This window comes from Rana temporaria, chromosome 5, assembly GCF_905171775.1.
Source record: "Rana temporaria chromosome 5, aRanTem1.1, whole genome shotgun sequence".
NCBI classification, from domain to species: Eukaryota; Metazoa; Chordata; class Amphibia; order Anura; family Ranidae; genus Rana; species Rana temporaria.
The window spans coordinates 416,809,776-416,829,765 of NC_053493.1; the positions used below are offsets into that span (position 1 = coordinate 416,809,776).

Below are 19,990 nucleotides of genomic sequence, written 5' to 3' on the forward strand. Positions count from 1 at the left end.
GTATCATGTCTGCAGTCTGACCATCTCCTGTATCATGTCTGCAGTCTCTGACCATCTCCTGTATCATGTCTGCAGTCTCTGACCATCTCCTGTATCATGTCTGCAGTCTCTGACCATCTCCTGTATCATGTCTGCAGTCTCTGACCATCTCCTGTATCATGTCTGCAGTCTCTGACCATCTCCTGTATCATGTCTGCAGTCTCTGACCATCTCCTGTATCATGTCTGCAGTCTCTGACCATCTCCTGTATCATGTCTGCAGTCTCTGACCATCTCCTGTATCATGTCTGCAGTCTCTGACCATCTCCTGTATCATGTCTGCAGTCTCTGACCATCTCCTGTATCATGTCTGCAGTCTCTGACCATCTCCTGTATCATGTCTGCAGTCTCTGACCATCTCCTGTTTCAGGTCTGCAGTCTCTGATCATCGCCTTTAGTATGGCTGCAGTCTCCGACCATCTTCTATAACACATCTGTAATCTCTTACCGTCTCCTGTATCATGTCTGCTGTCTCCGACCATCTCCTGTATCATGTCTGCAGTCTCTGACCATCTCTTAGATCATGTCTGCAGTCTCTGACCATCTCCTATATCATGTCGGCAGTCTCTGACCGTCTCTTAGATCATGTCTGCAGTCTCTGACCATCTCCTGTATCATGTCTGCAGTCTCTGACCATCTCCTGTATCATGTCTGCAGTCTCTGACCATCTCCTGTATCATGTCTACAGTCTCTGACCATCTCCTGTATCATGTCTGCAGTCTCTGACCATCTCCTGTATCATGTCTGCAGTCTCTGACCATCTCCTGTATCATGTCTGCAGTCTCTGACCATCTCCTGTATCATGTCTGCAGTCTCTGACCATCTCCTGTATCATGTCTGCAGTCTCTGACCATCTCCTGTATCATGTCTGCAATCTCTGACCATCTCCTGTTTCAGGTCTGCAGTCTCTGACCATATGTAGTATGTCTGCAGTCCCTGATCATCTCCTGTAGTATGGCTGCAGTCTCCGACCATCTTCTATAACACATCTGTAATCTCTTACCGTCTCCTGTATCATGTCTGCTGTCTCCGACCATCTCCTGTATCATGTCTGCAGTCTCTGACCATCTCCTGTATCATGTCTGCAGTCTCTGACCATCTCCTGTATCATGTCTGCAGTCTCTGACCATCTCCTGTATCATGTCTGCAGTCTCTGACCATCTCTTGCATCATGTCTGCAGTCTCTGACCATCTCCTGTATCATGTCTGCAGTCTCTGACCATCTCCTGTATCATGTCTGCAGTCTCTGACCATCTCCTGTATCATGTCTGCAGTCTCTGACCATCTCTTGCATCATGTCTGCAGTCTCTGACCATCTCCTGTATCATGTCTGCAATCTCTGACCATCTCCTGTTTCAGGTCTGCAGTCTCTGACCATATGTAGTATGTCTGCAGTCCCTGATCATCTCCTGTAGTATGGCTGCAGTCTCCGACCATCTTCTATAACACATCTGTAATCTCTTACCATCTCCTGTATCATGTCTGCTGTCTCCGACCATCTCCTGTATCATGTCTGCAGTCTCTGACCATCTCCTGTATCATGTCTGCAGTCTCTGACCATATGTAGTATGTCTGCAGTCCCTGATCATCTCCTGTAGTATGGCTGCAGTCTCCGACCATCTTCTATAACACATCTGTAATCTCTTACCGTCTCCTGTATCATGTCTGCTGTCTCCGACCATCTCCTGTATCATGTCTGCAGTCTCTGACCATCTCTTAGATCATGTCTGCAGTCTCTGACCATCTCCTGTATCATGTCTGCAGTCTCTGACCATCTCCTGTATCATGTCTGCAGTCTCTGACCATCTCCTGTATCATGTCTGCAGTCTCTGACCATCTCCTGTATCATGTCTGCAGTCTCTGACCATCTCTTGCATCATGTCTGCAGTCTCTGACCATCTCCTGTATCATGTCTGCAATCTCTGACCATCTCCTGTTTCAGGTCTGCAGTCTCTGACCATATGTAGTATGTCTGCAGTCCCTGATCATCTCCTGTAGTATGTCTGCAGTCTCTGACCATCTCCTGTATCATGTCTGCAGTCTCTGACCATCTCCTGTATCATGTCTGCAGTCTCTGACCATCTCCTGAATCATGTCTGCAGTCTCTGACCATCTCTTGCATCATGTCTGCAGTCTCTGACCATCTCCTGTATCATGTCTGCAGTCTCTGACCATCTCCTGTATCATGTCTGCAGTCTCTGACCATCTCCTGTATCATGTCTGCAGTCTCTGACCATCTCCTGTATCATGTCTGCAGTCTCTGACCATCTCCTGTATCATGTCTGCAGTCTCTGACCATCTCCTGTATCATGTCTGCAGTCTCTGACCATCTCCTGTATCATGTCTGCAGTCTCTGACCATCTCTTGCATCATGTCTGCAGTCTCTGACCATCTCTTGCATCATGTCTGCCGTCTCTGACCATCTCTTAGATCATGTCCGCAGTCTCTGACCATCTCTTAGATCATGTCCGCAGTCTCTGACCTGTCCATCTTCTGTAGCATGTCTGCAGTCTCTGACCATCTCTTGTAGCATGTCCCCAGTCTCTGACCATCTCTTGTAGCATGTCCCCAGTCTCTGACCATCTCTTGTAGCATGTCCCCAGTCTCTGACCATCTCTTGTAGCATGTCCACAGTCTCTGACCATCTCTTGTAGAATGTCCACAGTCCTTGACCATCTCTTGTAGAATGTCCACAGTCTCTGACCATCTCTTGTAGCATGTCCACAGTCTCTGACCATCTCTTGTAGCATGTCCCCAGTCTCTGACCATCTCTTGTAGCATGTCCCCAGTCTCTGACCATCTCTTGTAGCATGTCCCCAGTCTCTGACCATCTCTTGTAGCATGTCCCCAGTCTCTGACCATATCTTGTACATGACCACAGTCTCTGACCATCTCTTGTAGCATGTCCCCAGTCTCTGATCATATCTTGTACATGACCACAGTCTCTGACCATCTATTGTACATGACCACAGTCTCTGACCATCTCTTGTAGCATGACCACAGTCTCTGACCATCTCTTGTAGCATGTCCCCAGTCTCTGACCATATCTTGTACATGACCACAGTCTCTGACCATCTATTGTACATGACCACAGTCTCTGACCATCTCTTGTAGCATGTCCGCAGTCTCTGACCATCTCTTAGATCATGTCTGCAGTCTCTGACCATCTCTTAGATCATGTCCGCAGTCTCTGACCATCTCTTGTAGCATGTCCTCAGTCTCTGACCATCTCTTGTACATGTCCCCAGTCTCTGACCATCTCTTGTAGCATGTCCCCAGTCTCTGACCATCTCTTGTAGCATGTCCCCAGTCTCCATCATTTCCTGTAGCATGTTCGCAGTCTCTGACCATTTTTTGTACCATAGCCTTTCAACATTTCCTTTTGCATGTCTGACTGCAATCTGTGTCTTCGCATGTTATTCGCAGCCCTTTGGTGATCTCAAGGGGGCCCTTAAGACCCCCTTTGTAATGATAGTTGACTGTCACTGCTCTAAACCTTCCACACTGCATCCATGGTTTTCCTAAAGCAATGGTACAAAGGTGCTGTTGAGCCGTTGTCCTCCTCTCATCCATCCCCGTCCTCCTTCCTATTCTCGGTAAATCCTCACAATCTGTGTCCTTGTATTGTGTTCTCTTACAGGCTCAGGAGGAGGAGCGGCACCAGAACTTTCTGTACCTCCTCCAGCTGGACAACGAGGTTCTCATCCCCAACCAGGAAGCCATAGAATGTCGCATCTGCTACACCGAGGTCCCTGCGGGGGGCGGTGTCCTGCTACGCGAGTGTCTCCACAGCTTCTGCAAGTAAGTGCCTCATCAACAGTGCCCATCAGTGCTGCTTATCAGTACCGCCTATCAGTGCCCATCAATGTTGCATATCTGTGCCCATCAGTGCTCCTCATCAGTACCTCCTATCAGTGCTGCATATAATTTCCTCATCATTTTTTTCCCATCAATGCTGCATATCCGTGCCTATCAGCGCTGCTCATCAATACCACCTATCAGTGCCCATCAATGCTGCATATCTGTGCCCATCAGTGCTCCTCATCAGTACCTCCTATCAGTGCTGCATATAATTTCCTCATCATTTTTTTCCCATCAATGCTGCATATCCGTGCCTATCAGCGCTGCTCATCAATACCACCTATCAGTGCCCATCAATGCTGCATATCTGTGCCCATCAGTGCTCCTCATCAGTACCTCCTATCAGTGCTGCATATAATTGCCTCATCATTTGTGCCCATCAATGCTGCATATCCGTGCCCATCAGCGCTGCTCATCAGTGCTGCATATAATTGCCTCATCATCAGTGCTGCTTATCAGTACCGCCTTTCAGTGCCCATCAATGCTGCATATTCATGCCCATCAGTACCTCCTATTAGTGCTGCATATAATTGCCTCATCATCAGTACCCATCGGTGCTCCTCATCAGTACCTCCTATCAGTGCTGCATATAATTGCCTCATTTATTTATTTATTTATTAAAATGCTTATTGGGAGCGCAGTCATTACCAGAAGGCCTCGATGCGCTCATAGAACCGACATATACAAGTACAAAACACATCTCTCATTACTGTAAGATAACAATATAAAACCACATAATAACATTTAACCACTTCCCGACCTCCTCATGTAAATATACGTCAGCAGAATGGCACGGACAGGCACAATCACGTACCTGTACATCCTCTGCTAGACGTGGGTCGGGGGGCCAATCGGGACCCCCCCCCCCGGTACATGCGGAGGTCGGGTCCGCTCGGGGAGCGATCCGGGACGACGGCGCGGCTATTTGTTTTTAGCCGCGCCGTCGCGATCGCTCCCCGGAGCTGAAGAACGGGGAGAGCCGTGTGTAAACACGGCTTCCCCGTGCTTCACTGTGTCGGCGCATCGATCGCGTCATTCCCTTTATAGGGAGACACGATCGATGACGTCATTCCTACAGCCACACCCCCCTACAGTTGTAAACACACACACAGTGTACACCAAATCCTACAGCGCCACCTGTGGTTAACTCCCAAACTGCAACTGTCATTTTCACAATAAACAATGCAATTTAAATGCATTTTTTGCTGTGAAAATGACAATTGTCCCAAAAATGTGTCAAAATTGTCTGAAGTGTCCGCCATAATGTCGCAGTCACGAAAAAAATCGATGATCGCCGCCATTAGTAGTAAAAAAAATTAAAAAAATAAGAATGCAAAAAAACTATCCCCTATTTTGTAAACGCTATAAATTTTGCGCAAACCAATCGATAAACGCTTATTGCGATTTTTTTTACCAAAAATAGGTAGAAGAATGCGTATCGGCCTAAACTAAATTTTTTTTTTTATATATATGTTTTTGGGGGATATTTATTATAGCAAAAAGTAAAAAATATTGAATTTTTTTCAAAATTGTCGCTCTATTTTTGTTTATAGCGCAAAAAATAAAAACCGCAGAGGTGATCAAATACCACCAAAAGAAAGCTCTATTTGTGGGGAAAAAAGGACGCCAATTTTGTTTGTAAGCCACGTCGCACGACCGCGCAATTGTCTGTTAAAGCGACGCAGTCCCGAACTGTAAAAACCCCTTGGGTCTTTAGGCAGCAATATGGTCCGGGGCTTAAGTGGTTAAAAGAACTAAAAATACTACTATCTTACCCTAATTAGGGCCATACACTTGAAGAAATAAAAAAGTTTTTAAAAACATCCTGAATTTTAATAAATCCTTCTCGCGTCTTATGTATAGAGGTAGAGAGTTCCAGAATATTGAACCCTGCGCATCCAACGTCCTCCCTCCACATTTAGTTCTTCTAAATTTAGGCACAGTCAGATTTGCCTGATCAGCAGATCTCAATGATCTGTTGGGAACGTAACAGGTAAATTTTTCTTGCAAATACCCTGGGCCTATCTTATGGATGGCTTTGTGGACGATACAACCCACTTTGAACAAAATCCGTTCAGCCACCGGTAACCAATGCAGGGCTTTCAGAGACGGTGTAATATGGTCCCTACGACCCACACCCGTTAATAACCTGGCTGCAGCGTTTTGGATCAGTTGAAGCTTATACAGAAGGGTTTTTGAACACCCCATGTATAGCGCGTTACAATAGTCCAGCCGACTACCAATAAAAGCATTGATCACGTGGACTTTATCCACCTCGTCAATGAAATGCAATGTAGAGCGCAGGAGTTTCAGTTGGTAATAACATGCGCTCACCACCTGATTTACCTGCGCCTTCAATGACAATTTGGAATCCACAATGATTCCCAAGTCCCGAACCTGGGTAGCCAGGGTCGGGGATGGCATAAACGAAACCGGCCAAGAAGGAAAATCAGTCAAACTGGTTTTGCTCTGATTACTAATAATAATGCATTCTGTTTTTGAGCCATTAAGTTTTAAATAATTGGCTCCCATCCAGCACTGTATTTCCTCCAGGCAGGATGCCAGATCTACCTGGACTTCCTCATTTTTAGGCAGCTTAAAATAAATCTGCGTATCGTCTGCATAAACGTGAAAGCTAAGATTATGGCGCCGAATAATATATAGTAGCGGCCTTATGTAGATATTAAATAATATCGGCGATAGCGCCGAACCCTGAGGAACCCCGCAGGACAAGGGGCTATTGGATGAATAATACGTCCCTAGTCTTACCCTCTGAGTTCTATTCTGCAGGAATGAGGCCATCCATGTCAGTGCCATGTCCTCAAGCCCGGCCACAGACACCAGCCTTTCCAGAAGTCTGGCATGATCTATAGTGTCAAATGCAGCCGACAAATCCAGCAGTATTAACGCTGAAGCCTCATCGCTGTCCATGGCCCATAGGCAGTCATCCTTAACTTTAATCAGGGCCGTCTCTGTGCCTCTACCAGGACGGAATCCAGACTGATATTCATCAAAAATATTATTGGACTCCAGGTGTGGCTGAAGTTGCCACACAGCCGCTCTCTCCATTATTTTAGCTAAAAAAGGCAGGGTCGAAATTGGTCGATTATTGCTTAGATCGGACCGTAACACGTTAGCCTTTTTCAACAAGGGGATTATAACCGCCTGCTTCAAAATACTTGGCACTGTTCCAATAGCGAAAGACATGTTAACCACTTAAGCCCCGGACCAATATGCTGGCTAAAGACCCAAGGGGTTTTTACAGTTCGGGACTGCGTCGCTTTAACAGACAATTGCGCGGTCGTGCGACGTGGCTCCCAAACAAAATTGGCGTCCTTTTTTCCCCACAAATAGAGCTTTCTTTTGGTGGTATTTGATCACCTCTGTGGTTTTTATTTTTTGCGCCATAAAGAAAAATAGAGCGACAATTTTTGAAAAAATTCAATATTTTTTACTTTTTGCTGTAATAAATATCCCCCAAAAACATATAATATAAATTTTTTTTTTTCCTCAGTTTAGGCCGATACGTATTCTTCTACCTATTTTTGGTAAAAAAAATCGCAATAATCGTTTATCGGTTGGTTTGCGCAAAATTTATAGCGTTTACAAAATAGGGGATAGTTTTTTTGCATTTTTATTTTTTTTATTTTTTTTTACTCGCGGCGATCAGCGATTTTTTTCGTGACTGCGACATTATGGCGGACACTTCGGACAATTTTGACACATTTTTGGGACCATTGTCCATTATAAACAAATAGCCGCGCCGTCGTCCCGGATCGCTCCCCGAGCGGACCCGACCTCCGCATGTACCGGGGGGGGGGGGTCCCGATCGGACCCCCCACCCACGTCTAGGCAGGCACGTACAGGTACATTGATGTGCCTGTCCGTGCCATTCTGCCGACGTAAATGTACATGAGGAGGTCGGGAAGTGGTTAATAATGTCTGCTATAAACGGTGCCAAGGTAACAGTCGAGTCTTTCACCAGCTGCGCAATGCAGGGGTCAAGCGCTGACGACAAAGCTCTAAGCGACTTGAGAATAGTCAGTATCTCTACACTAGTTACCGCCGAAAAACAGGTAAAACGTACCCCTTTGTATACAGGAGAACTTTCTGTGTAACAAGAGTCAGGTATATTATTTCTTATGTCTATTATTTTTTGCTTAAAATACTCTGCTAACTTCTCACTTAATTCTGGAGAGAGTTCTTCCTTAGTATCTAAACAAATTGGATTTGCAAGAGTATTGGCGACTTTAAATAATTCTGCGGCCTTGTTTCCCGCCAACCTAATTTTCTGTGTTAAATATGTTCTTTTAGCTATTTTTATTTCAGCTTTATATTTTTTCAGCGCCGCTCTATATGCCTCTCTAGTACAGGAGTTAGGGTCTTTCCTCCATATTTTTTCTAACGCTCTGCAACTCCATTTTAACATACGAGTATTTTGATTAAACCAGAGCGGATTATTTGTTGGGGATCTTATATTTTGACTCTTTTGTGCCCATCAATGCTGCATATCCGTGCCCATCGGTGCTGCATATAATTGCCTCATCAGTGCTGCTTATCAGTACCGCCTATCAGTGCCCATCAATGCTGCATATCTGAGCCCATCAGTGCTTCATATAATTGCCTCATCATCGATGCTCATCATATTTGGAAGTGGGTAAATATATTTTGGAACGAGTCCTAAGCTTCTCCAAAACCAGACACACCCCCTGTAACAGTCACACGTGATCATAACTAGACATTAATAAAAGAGGCAAAATAATAATAACTTCCACTAACCTCTTGCAGCATTGGTCACATGACTAGTGCCGTGGCATTGGTCACACAGCCTGTCAGTGCAGAGGATTTGGGGACTATGAGGTCCATAGGCTGCTCAGACAAGGCCGCCCTTTGACCGTCTCCACCAAGATATTACCATGAAGCTGTTATTCTTACTCAGGAGCCGGGAGACAGTCAGTTGATAGGAAAGCAACCGTCAGACTTCAGTTAACCTCTGACCCCTGCCATCTTTCATAGGTAATGTTGTCAATTCTGATGATTAAGTCTTGCATAAGTCAATCTAAAATATTCGCCCCCCCTCTGTCCCCCCATCAGGGATTGTCTGCGGCAGGTTGTGAACTGCTGTGAGGATCCGGAGGTCTCCTGCCCCTTCCGGGATGAGATGTACGCCTGCGACAGCAAGCTGCAGCAGAGAGAGATCCGAGCGGTGAGCTTCTTTATGTGTCATTGGGGAAGAACGGGCCTCTGTGAATGTGGGGGGGACTGATGTGACTGGCTCAGTGTTCTCTGTACAGCGCTGCGGTTTATGTCAGAGCTATAGAAATGCATAATAGTAGTGTGTGACTGGGGGGGGGGGGTGCATTAGAGCGTAAGCATTGGCCGTTTTGGAGAAATCGGCATCGGCCGATTCTTATCCAAATTATGCCGATATTTTACATGGCCACTAGCGGTGCCACGGATCCGGAGCTAGGCCGAAGCCGCGGCCTTTCCTGATGCTGTGACCGCGGCGGCAATCCGCGGATTGCCGCCGCGGTCACAGCATCAGGAAAGACCGCGGCTTCGGCCTAGCTCCGAAGCCGCGGCCATCTTGGTACACCCAGCGCGGCGGCCCTCCTCTCTGTTTACGCCCACAGAGAAGGAGGGGCACGTGCTCGTGGGACACACACCGCTCTCTGGTGTCTGTAGCGGGGGTGGGGGTGTCTATACTGGAGGGAGAGGGGGTCTGTACTGAGGGGGGTGACACCATTTTTTTTTTGTGCCAGTGCCAATTAGTGCCACTTGCCATCCAGTGCCATCTGCCAGTGGCAATACCAGTGCCGCCATCCAGTGTCAATTAGTGCCACCTTCCATCCAGTGCCACCTGCCAGTGCGATCCAGTGCCACCTACCAGTGCCAACTAAAGCCATCAGTGCCAATGCCAATCAGTGCTAACTATTGCCACCTGCCAGTGCCAATTAGTGCCACCTGCCAGTCAGTGCCAACCAGTGCCACTTGCCAGTGTTACCTGTTTGTGCCACGTGCCATCTGCCAGTGCCATCTGCCAATCAGTGCCACCTGCCAGTGTCAATTAGTGCCACCTGCCAATCAGTGCCATCTGCTAGTACCATCTTTCAGTGCCATCCAGTGCAACCTGCCAGTGCCAATAAGTGCCACCTGCCAATAAGTGCCTTCTGCTAGTGCCATCTTCCAGTGCCACGAGCCAGTGCCACCCAAAAAAAAATCGGCCTAAAATATCGGCCACCCAGATTTCTAAATATCGGCATCGGCCAGAGAAAAACCCATATCGGTCGACCTCTAATATACATGTATAATAGTATGGCTCTGTGGGGGGACATTGGAGTGTAAGCTCCTCTGGTACAGAGACAGATGTGACTGTGGTGGAGGGGGCATTAGAGTGTAAGCTCCTCTGGAACAGACACTGATGTGACTGGAGGGGGGGGGGACATTTGAGTGTAAGCTCCTCTGGTACAGAGACAGATGTGACTGGCTCTCTGTACAGCACTGTGGTATATGTCGGAACTATAAAAATGTATAATAGTGTGTGACTGGGGGGGGGGGGGGGGAATATTAGAGTGTAAGCTTTCCAGACAGTGTTATAGAACTGAGTGTGGTTGAACAGCGCCTCCTGGTGACTGGAAAATAGTTCGCAGATAATTTAGTAAAGGGACGCTGTTACAGTATCTGATAATTGTAGGATATTTCTCATCTATCACTGCCATGTGCCATCTACCCTGTTTCCCCGAAAATAAAACCTACCCCTAAAATAAGACCTAGCGTAATTTTCCAGGAGGACTGCAATATAAGCACTACCCCGAAAATAAGCCCTAGTTTAAAATCCTATAACCCACTCTATTACAGTAGTACACAATGTACAATGTGTGTGTTTCTGTAACATAAATACAGGGGAGAGAGCTCCGACAGGTCACAAAAGTGCAGAGCGGTGCTATAATGAAGGTATTTGGCACAATTATATTACAGACATACACACATTGTACATTATATACTACAGTAATAGAGTGGATTACAAGATTTTACAAGCATTTTAACTAAGTTCACACTGGGGATTCCTAACAGGCAGGTCGAGAGAGGGGAAGAGAAGACAGCACATTACATGGCAAGACCTACCCCAAAAATAAGCCCTACTGTGTCTTTTGTTGCCAAAATTAATATAAGACCCGGGCTTATTTTCGGGTATGTAGAGCAGTGTGGTGGTCAACATACTACATATAAGGACCTCGGCTGTGAACGTGGACTTTACCAAGAGGGCTTAAACTATGTTCAGTATATGTAATGCTACAGGAAACTGAGTCCAAGCATATGGGTCCAATTAGAGCCCGGAGCTACATGTGAGTGTTGGCGCTCTCCACCCACTTTAAAAACAATGATGCTCCCGCTCTGATTACGGATTGCTGTGGCCCAAGGGTCACCCACTGAGTTGAGCAGGAACACATGCGGCACCAGGGATGTAGACAGGTGCTCGCATGTCATGACTACAGACCGATGATTGCATGTTGCTTTGTTCTGCCTACAGTTGGTGTCATCGGAAGAGTATTCCCGTTTCCTAGAGCGTGGCCTGGTAGTGGCGGAGAGCAGAAGTCAGAACAGTTACCACTGCCGCACAGCAGACTGCAAGGGGTGGTGCATCTACGAGGACTCCGTCAATGAGTTTTTCTGCCCCATCTGTGGAGCTGAGAATTGCCTAACTTGCAAGGTAGGTGTCATGGGAGAAGCGTTGCCTTGATTGGCTACTCATAAAGGGTGGAGCTACCAGTGCTGACCACTAAGGAAGGATAGAGCTACTGCCATTAACTATCATGGCAGAGTGGAGCTACAACCACTAACTACTCAGAGAGAGTGAAGCCACCATTGTATACTCGGAGAGGGTGGGGCTGCCACAACTGACTGCTCCAGGGTGGGACTATACCCACTTACTGCGAAAAGCCTGGGAGCTATCACTACTGACTTCTTGAGGGTTGGAATGATCACCACTGCCTGCTCAGGGGTGGAGCTATCGTCACTGACTACACAAAGAAATTGGTGGTGAAGTACAGCAACATGTGGGGGCTACATATACCTGTGTACATTTTTAAATCTGCTTAAAGCATCACAATTGACTGCTCAGGGGTGGGACTATACATACTGACTGCAAAGCGCATTGGGGCTATCACTACTGACTGCTTGGAGGTGAAGTTATTCCTGACTGCTTGAGGGTTGGTGCTATCACCACTGACTGCTCAGGGGTGGAGCTATCACCACTGACTGTTTAGGGGTGGCTCTATCATTGCTGAAGGCTCATGAGTGGAACTATTACTACTGACTACACAAAGAAATTGGTGCTGAGTACTCTTAGAGAATGGTAATAAACAGTTGTGAAGTACATCACCGTGTGGGGGCTACATATACCTGTGTACGCTATCAGATTTACTAAAAGCATGAGGCTATAAATACTGAATGCTCGGGGGTGGAACTATACCCACTGGCTGCTAAGAACATGGGGCTATCACTACTGACTGCTTGGAGGTGGAGTTATGCCTGACTGCTTGAGGGTTGGAGCTATCACCACCAACTGATCCAGGGGGGTGGGGCTACCGCCACTGACTGCTCCGGGGTAGGGCTACCGCCACCGACTGCTCTAGGGGGGGGGGTAGCTACCGCCACCGACTAGCTACCGCCACCGACTGCTCTGGGGTGGAGCTACCACCACGGACTGCTCTGGGGTGGGGCTACCGCCACGGACTGCTCTGGGGTGGGGCTACCGCCACGGACTGCTCTGGGGTGGGGCTACCGCCACGGACCGCTCTGGGGTGGGGCTACCGCCACGGACTGCTCTGGGGTGGGGCTACCGCCACGGACTGCTCTGGGGTGGTGCTACCGCCACGGACTGCTCTGGGGTGGGGCCACCGACAAAGCAAAGAGTAGGGAGAAATTGGTGCTGAGTACTCGGAGAGGATGGTGATAACAGAGGTGAAGTATGGGCACCATGTGGGGGCTACATAGCCCTGTGTACGTTTTCACATCAATCCGGGGGTCACTGTGGGGCCCCTTTGCATCCCAGGCCAGGCTGTACACCGGATCTCATCTTCCCTCCATGTCACCATTAAACCCCACCCCCAAAGCCATTAAGAGCCAGAATACCTATTGAAGTTCTTGTGTGTTTTAGTTGAGTAACAGGGGGGTGGGGCGTGGCGCTGTAAAGGGGGCGGGGTTAATCTCAACATGACAGGACTCTAAGGGCAGCACTGCAGCACTGTTCTTATCTTTTAGGCCAGGACAGGTTCACTTTAATGAGTGTTTATCCCTGCAGGCCATCCACGACGGAATGAACTGCAAAGAGTACCAGGATGACCTGCGTATCCGAGCGCTGAATGACACCGCCGCCAGACAGACCAGCGACATGCTAAAGGTGAGGGTCATGTGACCTGCGGTCTCCATGCAATCATGGGTGAGAGACTAAAGGGTACTGAGCGCCATGCCGTGATTTCATTGGTCGGAGGCCTCCCATAATCAAGAAATCTTACTGATGGGGTCAGGTTCCGTTTAACATCACCCTTCCAAATTTCTTGCCAACTTGCCTAGCTGGAACAGACCCCGATCACCCGTGAACCCTCCACCCGCCACGCCGGTCTCAGTTCTGATTGGACGGGTGAAGAATCTTGGCAATGCCTTGGCACAGCTGTCACAGTTTATTTTTCCTTTTCTCCTTCTCTCCGCAGACGCTCGTCCAGACCGGGGAAGCCATGTACTGCCCCGCCTGCCAGATCATTGTCCAAAAGAAAGACGGCTGTGACTGGATCCGCTGCACCATGTGTCAGACTGAGATCTGCTGGGTGACCAAGGGCCCTCGCTGGGGGCCACAGGTGAGAAATGGCGCTAGGTGAGGGTGGAGTGTTTTTGAGCGCAAAGAACCAAGAGGAGAAGGGTAAGGTACAATTAGCGACTTGAGAAATGTTGCATATCGGAGGATAGTGCCCTGCGAGGGAATGTCGCTACGCCAAGCGCCCAGCATTGAGGTGATTGGAAAAGGTAGACGTTTTTTTTTTTTTTCCCTCTTCTCTGCAAAAACCTTCTTTGTCCAGGATCCGCCCACCAACCCCCCCAGATACTTACCTGAGCCCAATCTCGATCCAGCGCTGTGCCCGAGAGCAGCGGCTCTCTCTCTGCTTATTAGACAGAGAGGCAGCAACAGGCGGGTCATTGGCGGCTGCTGCTGTCCATCTCAGTCAGCGAGAAGGGAGCAGGGGGCGGGGCCAAGCTGCACTGTGTCAATTGAGAGAGTGTGGGTCGGGGAATCGAGCCTGCGTGAGTGCCCTCATAACAAGCGGCTTGCTATGGGGGCACTCAGCAAGGGGGAGGAGCCTGGAGCTCCAACGGGGAAGCCGGGAAGAGGAGGATCGGGGCTGCTCTGTGCAAAACCACTTCACAGATCGGGTAAGTTTTACGAATTTGTTGTTAACCACTTAAGGACCGCCTCCTGCACATATACGTCGGCAGAATGGCACGGCTGGGCACATGCACGTACCGGTACGGCCTCTTTAACCACTTAACGCCCGCCGCACGACTATTTACGTCCGCAAAATGGCACGGACAGGCAGAAGGGCGTATATATATATATATGTCCTTGCCTTTCCGCAGGTCTGGGGACCCCCCCGCGGCGGGCGGCTTACCTTGGGGAGCGATCCGGGACGACGGCGCGGCTATTCGTTTATAGCCGCTCCGTCGCGATCGCTCCCCGGAGCTGAAGAACGGGGAGAGCCGTATGTAAACACGGCTTCCCCGTGCTTCACTGTGGTGGCGCATCGATCGTGTCATCCCTTTTATAGGGGAGACACAATCGATGACATCAGACCTACAGCCACCCCCCCCTACTGTTGTAAACACACACTAGGTGAAGCCTAACACGTTCAGCGCCCCCTGTGGTTAACTCCCAAACTGCAACTGTCATTTTCACAATAAACAATGCAATTTAAATGCATTTTTTGCTGTGAAAATGACAATGGTCCCAAAAATGTGTCAAAATTGTCCGAAGTGTCCGCCATAATGTCGCAGTCACGAAAAAAATCGCTGATCGCCGCCATTAGTAGTAAAAAAAAAAAAATAATAATAAAAATGCAATAAAACTATCCCCTATTTTGTAAACGCTATACATTTTGTGCAAACCAACCGATAAACGCTTATTGCGTTTTTTTTTTTTACCAAAAATAGGTAGAAGAATACGTATCGGCCTAAACTGAGGGAAAAAACGTTTTTTTATATATATTTTTGGGGATATTTATTATTGCAAAAAGTAAAAAATATTGCTTTTTTTTCAAAATCGTCGCTCTATTTTTGTTTATAGCGCAAAAAATAAAAACCGCAGAGGTGATCAAATACCACCAAAAGAAAGCTCTATTTGTGGGAAAAAAAGGACGCCAGTTTTGTTTGGGAGCCGCGTCGCACGACCGCGCAATTGTCAGTTAAAGCGACGCAGTGCCGTATCGCAAAAACTGGCCGGGTCCTTTAGCTGCCTAAAGGTCCGGGTCTTAAGTAGTTAAAGCGACGCAGTGCCGAATCGTAAAAAGTGCTCTGGTCTTTGGCCAGCCAAATGGTCCGGGGCTGAAGTGTTTAAAATAAAATTGACCAAAATCATTAGCGATTCCCTTTAAACTCAAGTGTGAACCTTTTCTTTCAGACCTTTAAACAAATTCTAAGTGATGTGTTTGGTTTGATGATGTCACTCTAGTTTTTCCTCCAATGGCAATGCTTGTATGCATAACCCCTCCCCTCCCATTTTCTGTACTTGCAGGGTCCGGGAGACACCTCAGGGGGGTGCCGGTGTAACGTGAACGGAAGGAAATGTGACCCACGTTGTCAGAATTGCCACTGAACAAAGGAGAAGGCGTCGGTGAAGAAGGGAAGCCACGCCCCCCCACTATTTGAAAACTGCGTCTTCAGTGACACCCCCCCAACTTCTTTTCGTCCCGTATCTCCTTTCCGGTTGTCGCGGAACAGATCCGACAACATTGCGAGTGGGGGACGCAGCCAGCTGATTGGCTGAATTTTGATCATGGCTGGTCCGCTCCCCAATAGTGTTTGTAAATGACGCCTAAATCGGTGCACCCCCCCCTCCACTTCTCACACGATCGGGGCACCACGTCGATGGAACGCCGCCTGACGCCAGATAATCGTCCTCAGAAACTGGAACCTACCTATGCATTTGCGTTTATATTGCACTGACTTATCCTGCCCACAAGGGGGCTCTGTTCTCCCCCAATTATTGCCCCCCAATACCTCAATGTACAGACTGGGATGGAAAGCCCCCCCCCCCCCCCATCTGAGATATCGTTTCTCTCTGTATTTAGTGGTGGACTCTGAGGCAAAAAATTGCCGATCATTTCAGTTTAGCTTTTTTTTTTTATTCGATTTTATTATTTTATTTTTATTGTTTGCTACACTACAGCCAGTGTCTCTGTAGTCCCGCTATTGAGGAGTTCACCTCAGAATTTATTTTTTGATTTTCAGTTTACGGGATGTTTGTTACGTTTAAAGAAACTCATTAGTATAAGCGACAGTTGTTGCCCGCATCGAGAAAAAAATGATGTATATTTTCAGCTTCTTATAGAAATGAAAAACGAGCTATTACTTTATATAATTTTTTTTTCTTAACCCATTATTACACAGTCCTGGCTGGTAATTTTCACTGCCAATCAGTCTTTTGAGTTCTAAAAACATTATGTGAAAGAACACACCCCTAGCATCCCTTTAGACGTGTATGTTCTAGCAGCTGATAAGCAGATACAAGTCTGTAAAAAAAAAAGGGGGCGCTTTAGATAAAAATAGACCCCTCCTGGGATCATAAGTTCACAGTTTGATGCAAGATGAAACCGGGACAAGGCAAGCGGATGTCTTCAGGTGAACATCAGCAGCACTCTATTAGAGAGAAGCAAACTCTGGTAGAAAGAAGAACACAAAGAAGGCGTTTCTAAGTGCAGTAAAGGGGGATGTAAAGGTAATTTTTTTCCCCCTAAATAGCTTCCTTTACCTTAGTGCAGTTTTCCTTCACTTACCTCATCCTTCCATTTTGCTTTTAAATGTTCTTATTTCTTCTGAGAAATCCTCACTTCCTGTTCTTCTGTCTGTAACTCCACACAGTAATGCAAGGCTTTCTCCCTGGTGTGGAGAAAGCCTCTTGAGGGGGGGCGAGCAGGAGTGTCAGGACGCTCTCTACTTTGCAGATAGAGAAAGGAGCTGTGTGTTGGTGGGCGTCCTGACTCTCCTGCTCGCCCCCTCCCCCCTCAAGAGGCTTTCTCCACACCAGGAAGAAAGCCTCGCATTACTGTGTGGAGTTACAGACAGAAGAACAGGAAGTGAGGATTTCTCAGAAGAAATAAGGACATTTAAAAGCAAAATGGAAGGATGAGGTAAGTGAAGGAGGACTGCACTAAGGTAAAGGAAGCTATTTAGGGAAACATTTTTTTACATTTACAACCCCTTTAATCCTTGAGCCCGGCTGCCCCTCTACATCCCAGATATCCCCCCCCAGCACTCTGACCCCTCTACACCCCAGATATCCCCCCAGCACTCTGACCCCTCTACACCCCAGATATCCCCCCCCCCCCCCAGCACTCTGACCCCTCTACACCCCAGATATCCCCCCCCAGCACTCTGACCCCTCTACATCCCCAGATATCCCCCCAGCACTCTGACCCCTCTACACCCCAGATATCCCCCAGCACTCTGACCCCTCTACACCCCAGATATCCACCCAGCACTCTCACCCCTCTACACCCCAGATATCCCTCCAGCACTCTGACCCCTCTACATCCCAGATATCCCCCCAGCACTCTGACCCCTCTACACCCCAGATATCCCCCCAGCACTCTGACCCCTCTACACCCCAGATATCCACCCAGCACTCTCACCCCTCTACACCCCAGATATCCCTCCAGCACTCTGACCCCTCTACATCCCAGATATCCCCCCAGCACTCTGACCCCTCTACACCCCAGATATCCCCCCCAGCACTTTGACCCCTCTACATCCCAGATATTCCCCCCAGCACTCTGACCCCTCTACACCCCAGATATCCCCCCAGCACTCTGACCCCTCTACACCCCAGATATCCCCCCCAGCACTTTGACCCCTCTACATCCCAGATATTCCCCCCAGCACTCTGACCCCTCTACACCCCAGATATCCCCCCAGCACTCTGACCCCTCTACACCCCAGATATCTCCCAAGCACTCTGACCCCTCTACATCCCAGATATCCCCCCAGCACTCTGACCCCTCTACACCCCAGATATCCCCCCCAGCACTTTGACCCCTCTACATCCCAGATATTCCCCCCAGCACTCTGACCCCTCTACACCCCAGATATCCCCCCAGCACTCTCACCCCTCTACACCCCAGATATCCCCCCAGCACTCTGACCCCTCTACATCCCAGATATCCCCCCAGCACTCTGACCCCTCTACACCCCAGATATCCCCCCCAGCACTTTGACCCCTCTACATCCCAGATATTCCCCCCAGCACTCTGACCCCTCTACACCCCAGATATCCCCCCAGCACTCTGACCACTTTACACCCCAGATATCCCCCCCAGCACTCTGACCCCTCTACACCCCAGATATCCCCCCAGCACTCTGACCCCTCTACATCCCAGATATCCCCCCAGCACTCTGACCCCTCTACACCCCAGATATCCCCCCCAGCACTTTGACCCCTCTACATCCCAGATATTCCCCCCAGCACTCTGACCCCTCTACACCCCAGATATCCCCCCAGCACTCTGACCACTTTACACCCCAGATATCCCCCCCAGCACTCTGACCCCTCTACACCCCAGATATCCCCCCAGCACTCTGACCCCTCTACACCCCAGATATCTCCCAAGCACTCTGACCCCTCTACATCCCAGATATCCCCCCAGCACTCTGACCCCTCTACACCCCAGATATCCCCCCAGCACTCTGACCCCTCTACACCCTAGATATTCCCCCCCAGCACTCTGACCCCTCTACACCCCAGATATTCTCCCAGCACTCTGACCCCTCTACACCCCAGATATCCCCCCAGCACTCTGACCCCTCTACACCCCAGATATTCCCTCAGCACTCTGACCCCTCTACATCCCCAGATATCCCCCCAGCACTCTGACCCCTCTACACCCCAGATATCCCCCCAGCACTCTCACCCCTCTACACCCCAGATATCCCTCCAGCACTCTGACCCCTCTACACCCTAGATATCCCCCCAGCACTCTGACCCCTCTACATCCCAGATATCCCCTACCTACTTGATTTATGTTTACCTGCACTGTCTCCATTGTAGGGGCCCCAGAGCATTACTTTGCCCAGGGGCCCATGATGCTATTAAGATGGCCCTGCTAGGCCTCGCCCCCTCCGGCACGCCGTGTCATTGATTTGATTGACAGCAGCAGGAGCCAACGGCTGCGCTGCTATCAATCAACCAATGAATGATCCGAGAAGCCAGCGTGCTCATGGCGGGGGACTTTCGCGGGGTTAGGTAAGTAAACGGCGGGGCCTCTAATCCTCGGATATTTTTTCACCTCAATGCATAGAATGCATTAAGGGGGAAAAACATGAACCTTTACAACCCCTTTTCAAGTCTTGTTTTGTTGCACTTAGAAGCGCCTTCTTTGTGTTCTGCCATAGATAAAGTCTGCAGCGCCCATTGGCCTGCGAGGGGGAGTATGCACATTTAAAGGGATGCTGAGGATGTGTTCTTTCATATAACAAGAAGCAGGGTGCTGTGATGCTTCTGCTGGTCCTTTCCACCAAACTCAAACCTAAGACCACCAGACAGGGCCAGTGATGACGTCACTGGGGCTCAAAAAAGGTATTTCTTGAAAACTAAGTTATTTGTCTGGAAATGTTGATGGAGGGAGAAGGGAAGGTCTTTTATTGGATGAGCCTTTCCCGGAAAAGTCACAAATATCAAGATAATGAAGATAAAGAGTCACTTCTATATACAGTGAGGGGGGAAAAGTATTTGACCCCCCTGCTAATTTTGTACGTTTGCCCCACTGACAAAGAAACGATCGGTCTATTTTATTGGTCGTTTTTTTTTTTAACAGTGAGAGACAGAATAA

General features: G+C 48.5%; 1 protein-coding gene across 1 annotated transcript in view; it reads left to right on the forward strand.

Moving 5' to 3' along the window:
• The window catches only part of RBCK1 (RANBP2-type and C3HC4-type zinc finger containing 1), a 57,366-nt gene extending 40,674 nt beyond the window's left edge, over nucleotides 1–16,692 (forward strand). The window contains exons 9-14 of the mRNA XM_040355182.1: nucleotides 3,679–3,839; nucleotides 8,994–9,105; nucleotides 11,431–11,610; nucleotides 13,204–13,302; nucleotides 13,613–13,756; nucleotides 15,682–16,692. Coding sequence (XP_040211116.1) covers nucleotides 3,679–3,839; nucleotides 8,994–9,105; nucleotides 11,431–11,610; nucleotides 13,204–13,302; nucleotides 13,613–13,756; nucleotides 15,682–15,762 — 777 coding nt within the window. The 3' untranslated portion in view covers nucleotides 15,763–16,692. The remainder of the gene's footprint in view (nucleotides 1–3,678; nucleotides 3,840–8,993; nucleotides 9,106–11,430; nucleotides 11,611–13,203; nucleotides 13,303–13,612; nucleotides 13,757–15,681) is intronic.
• The last annotated feature ends 3,298 nt before the right edge of the window (nucleotides 16,693–19,990 follow it).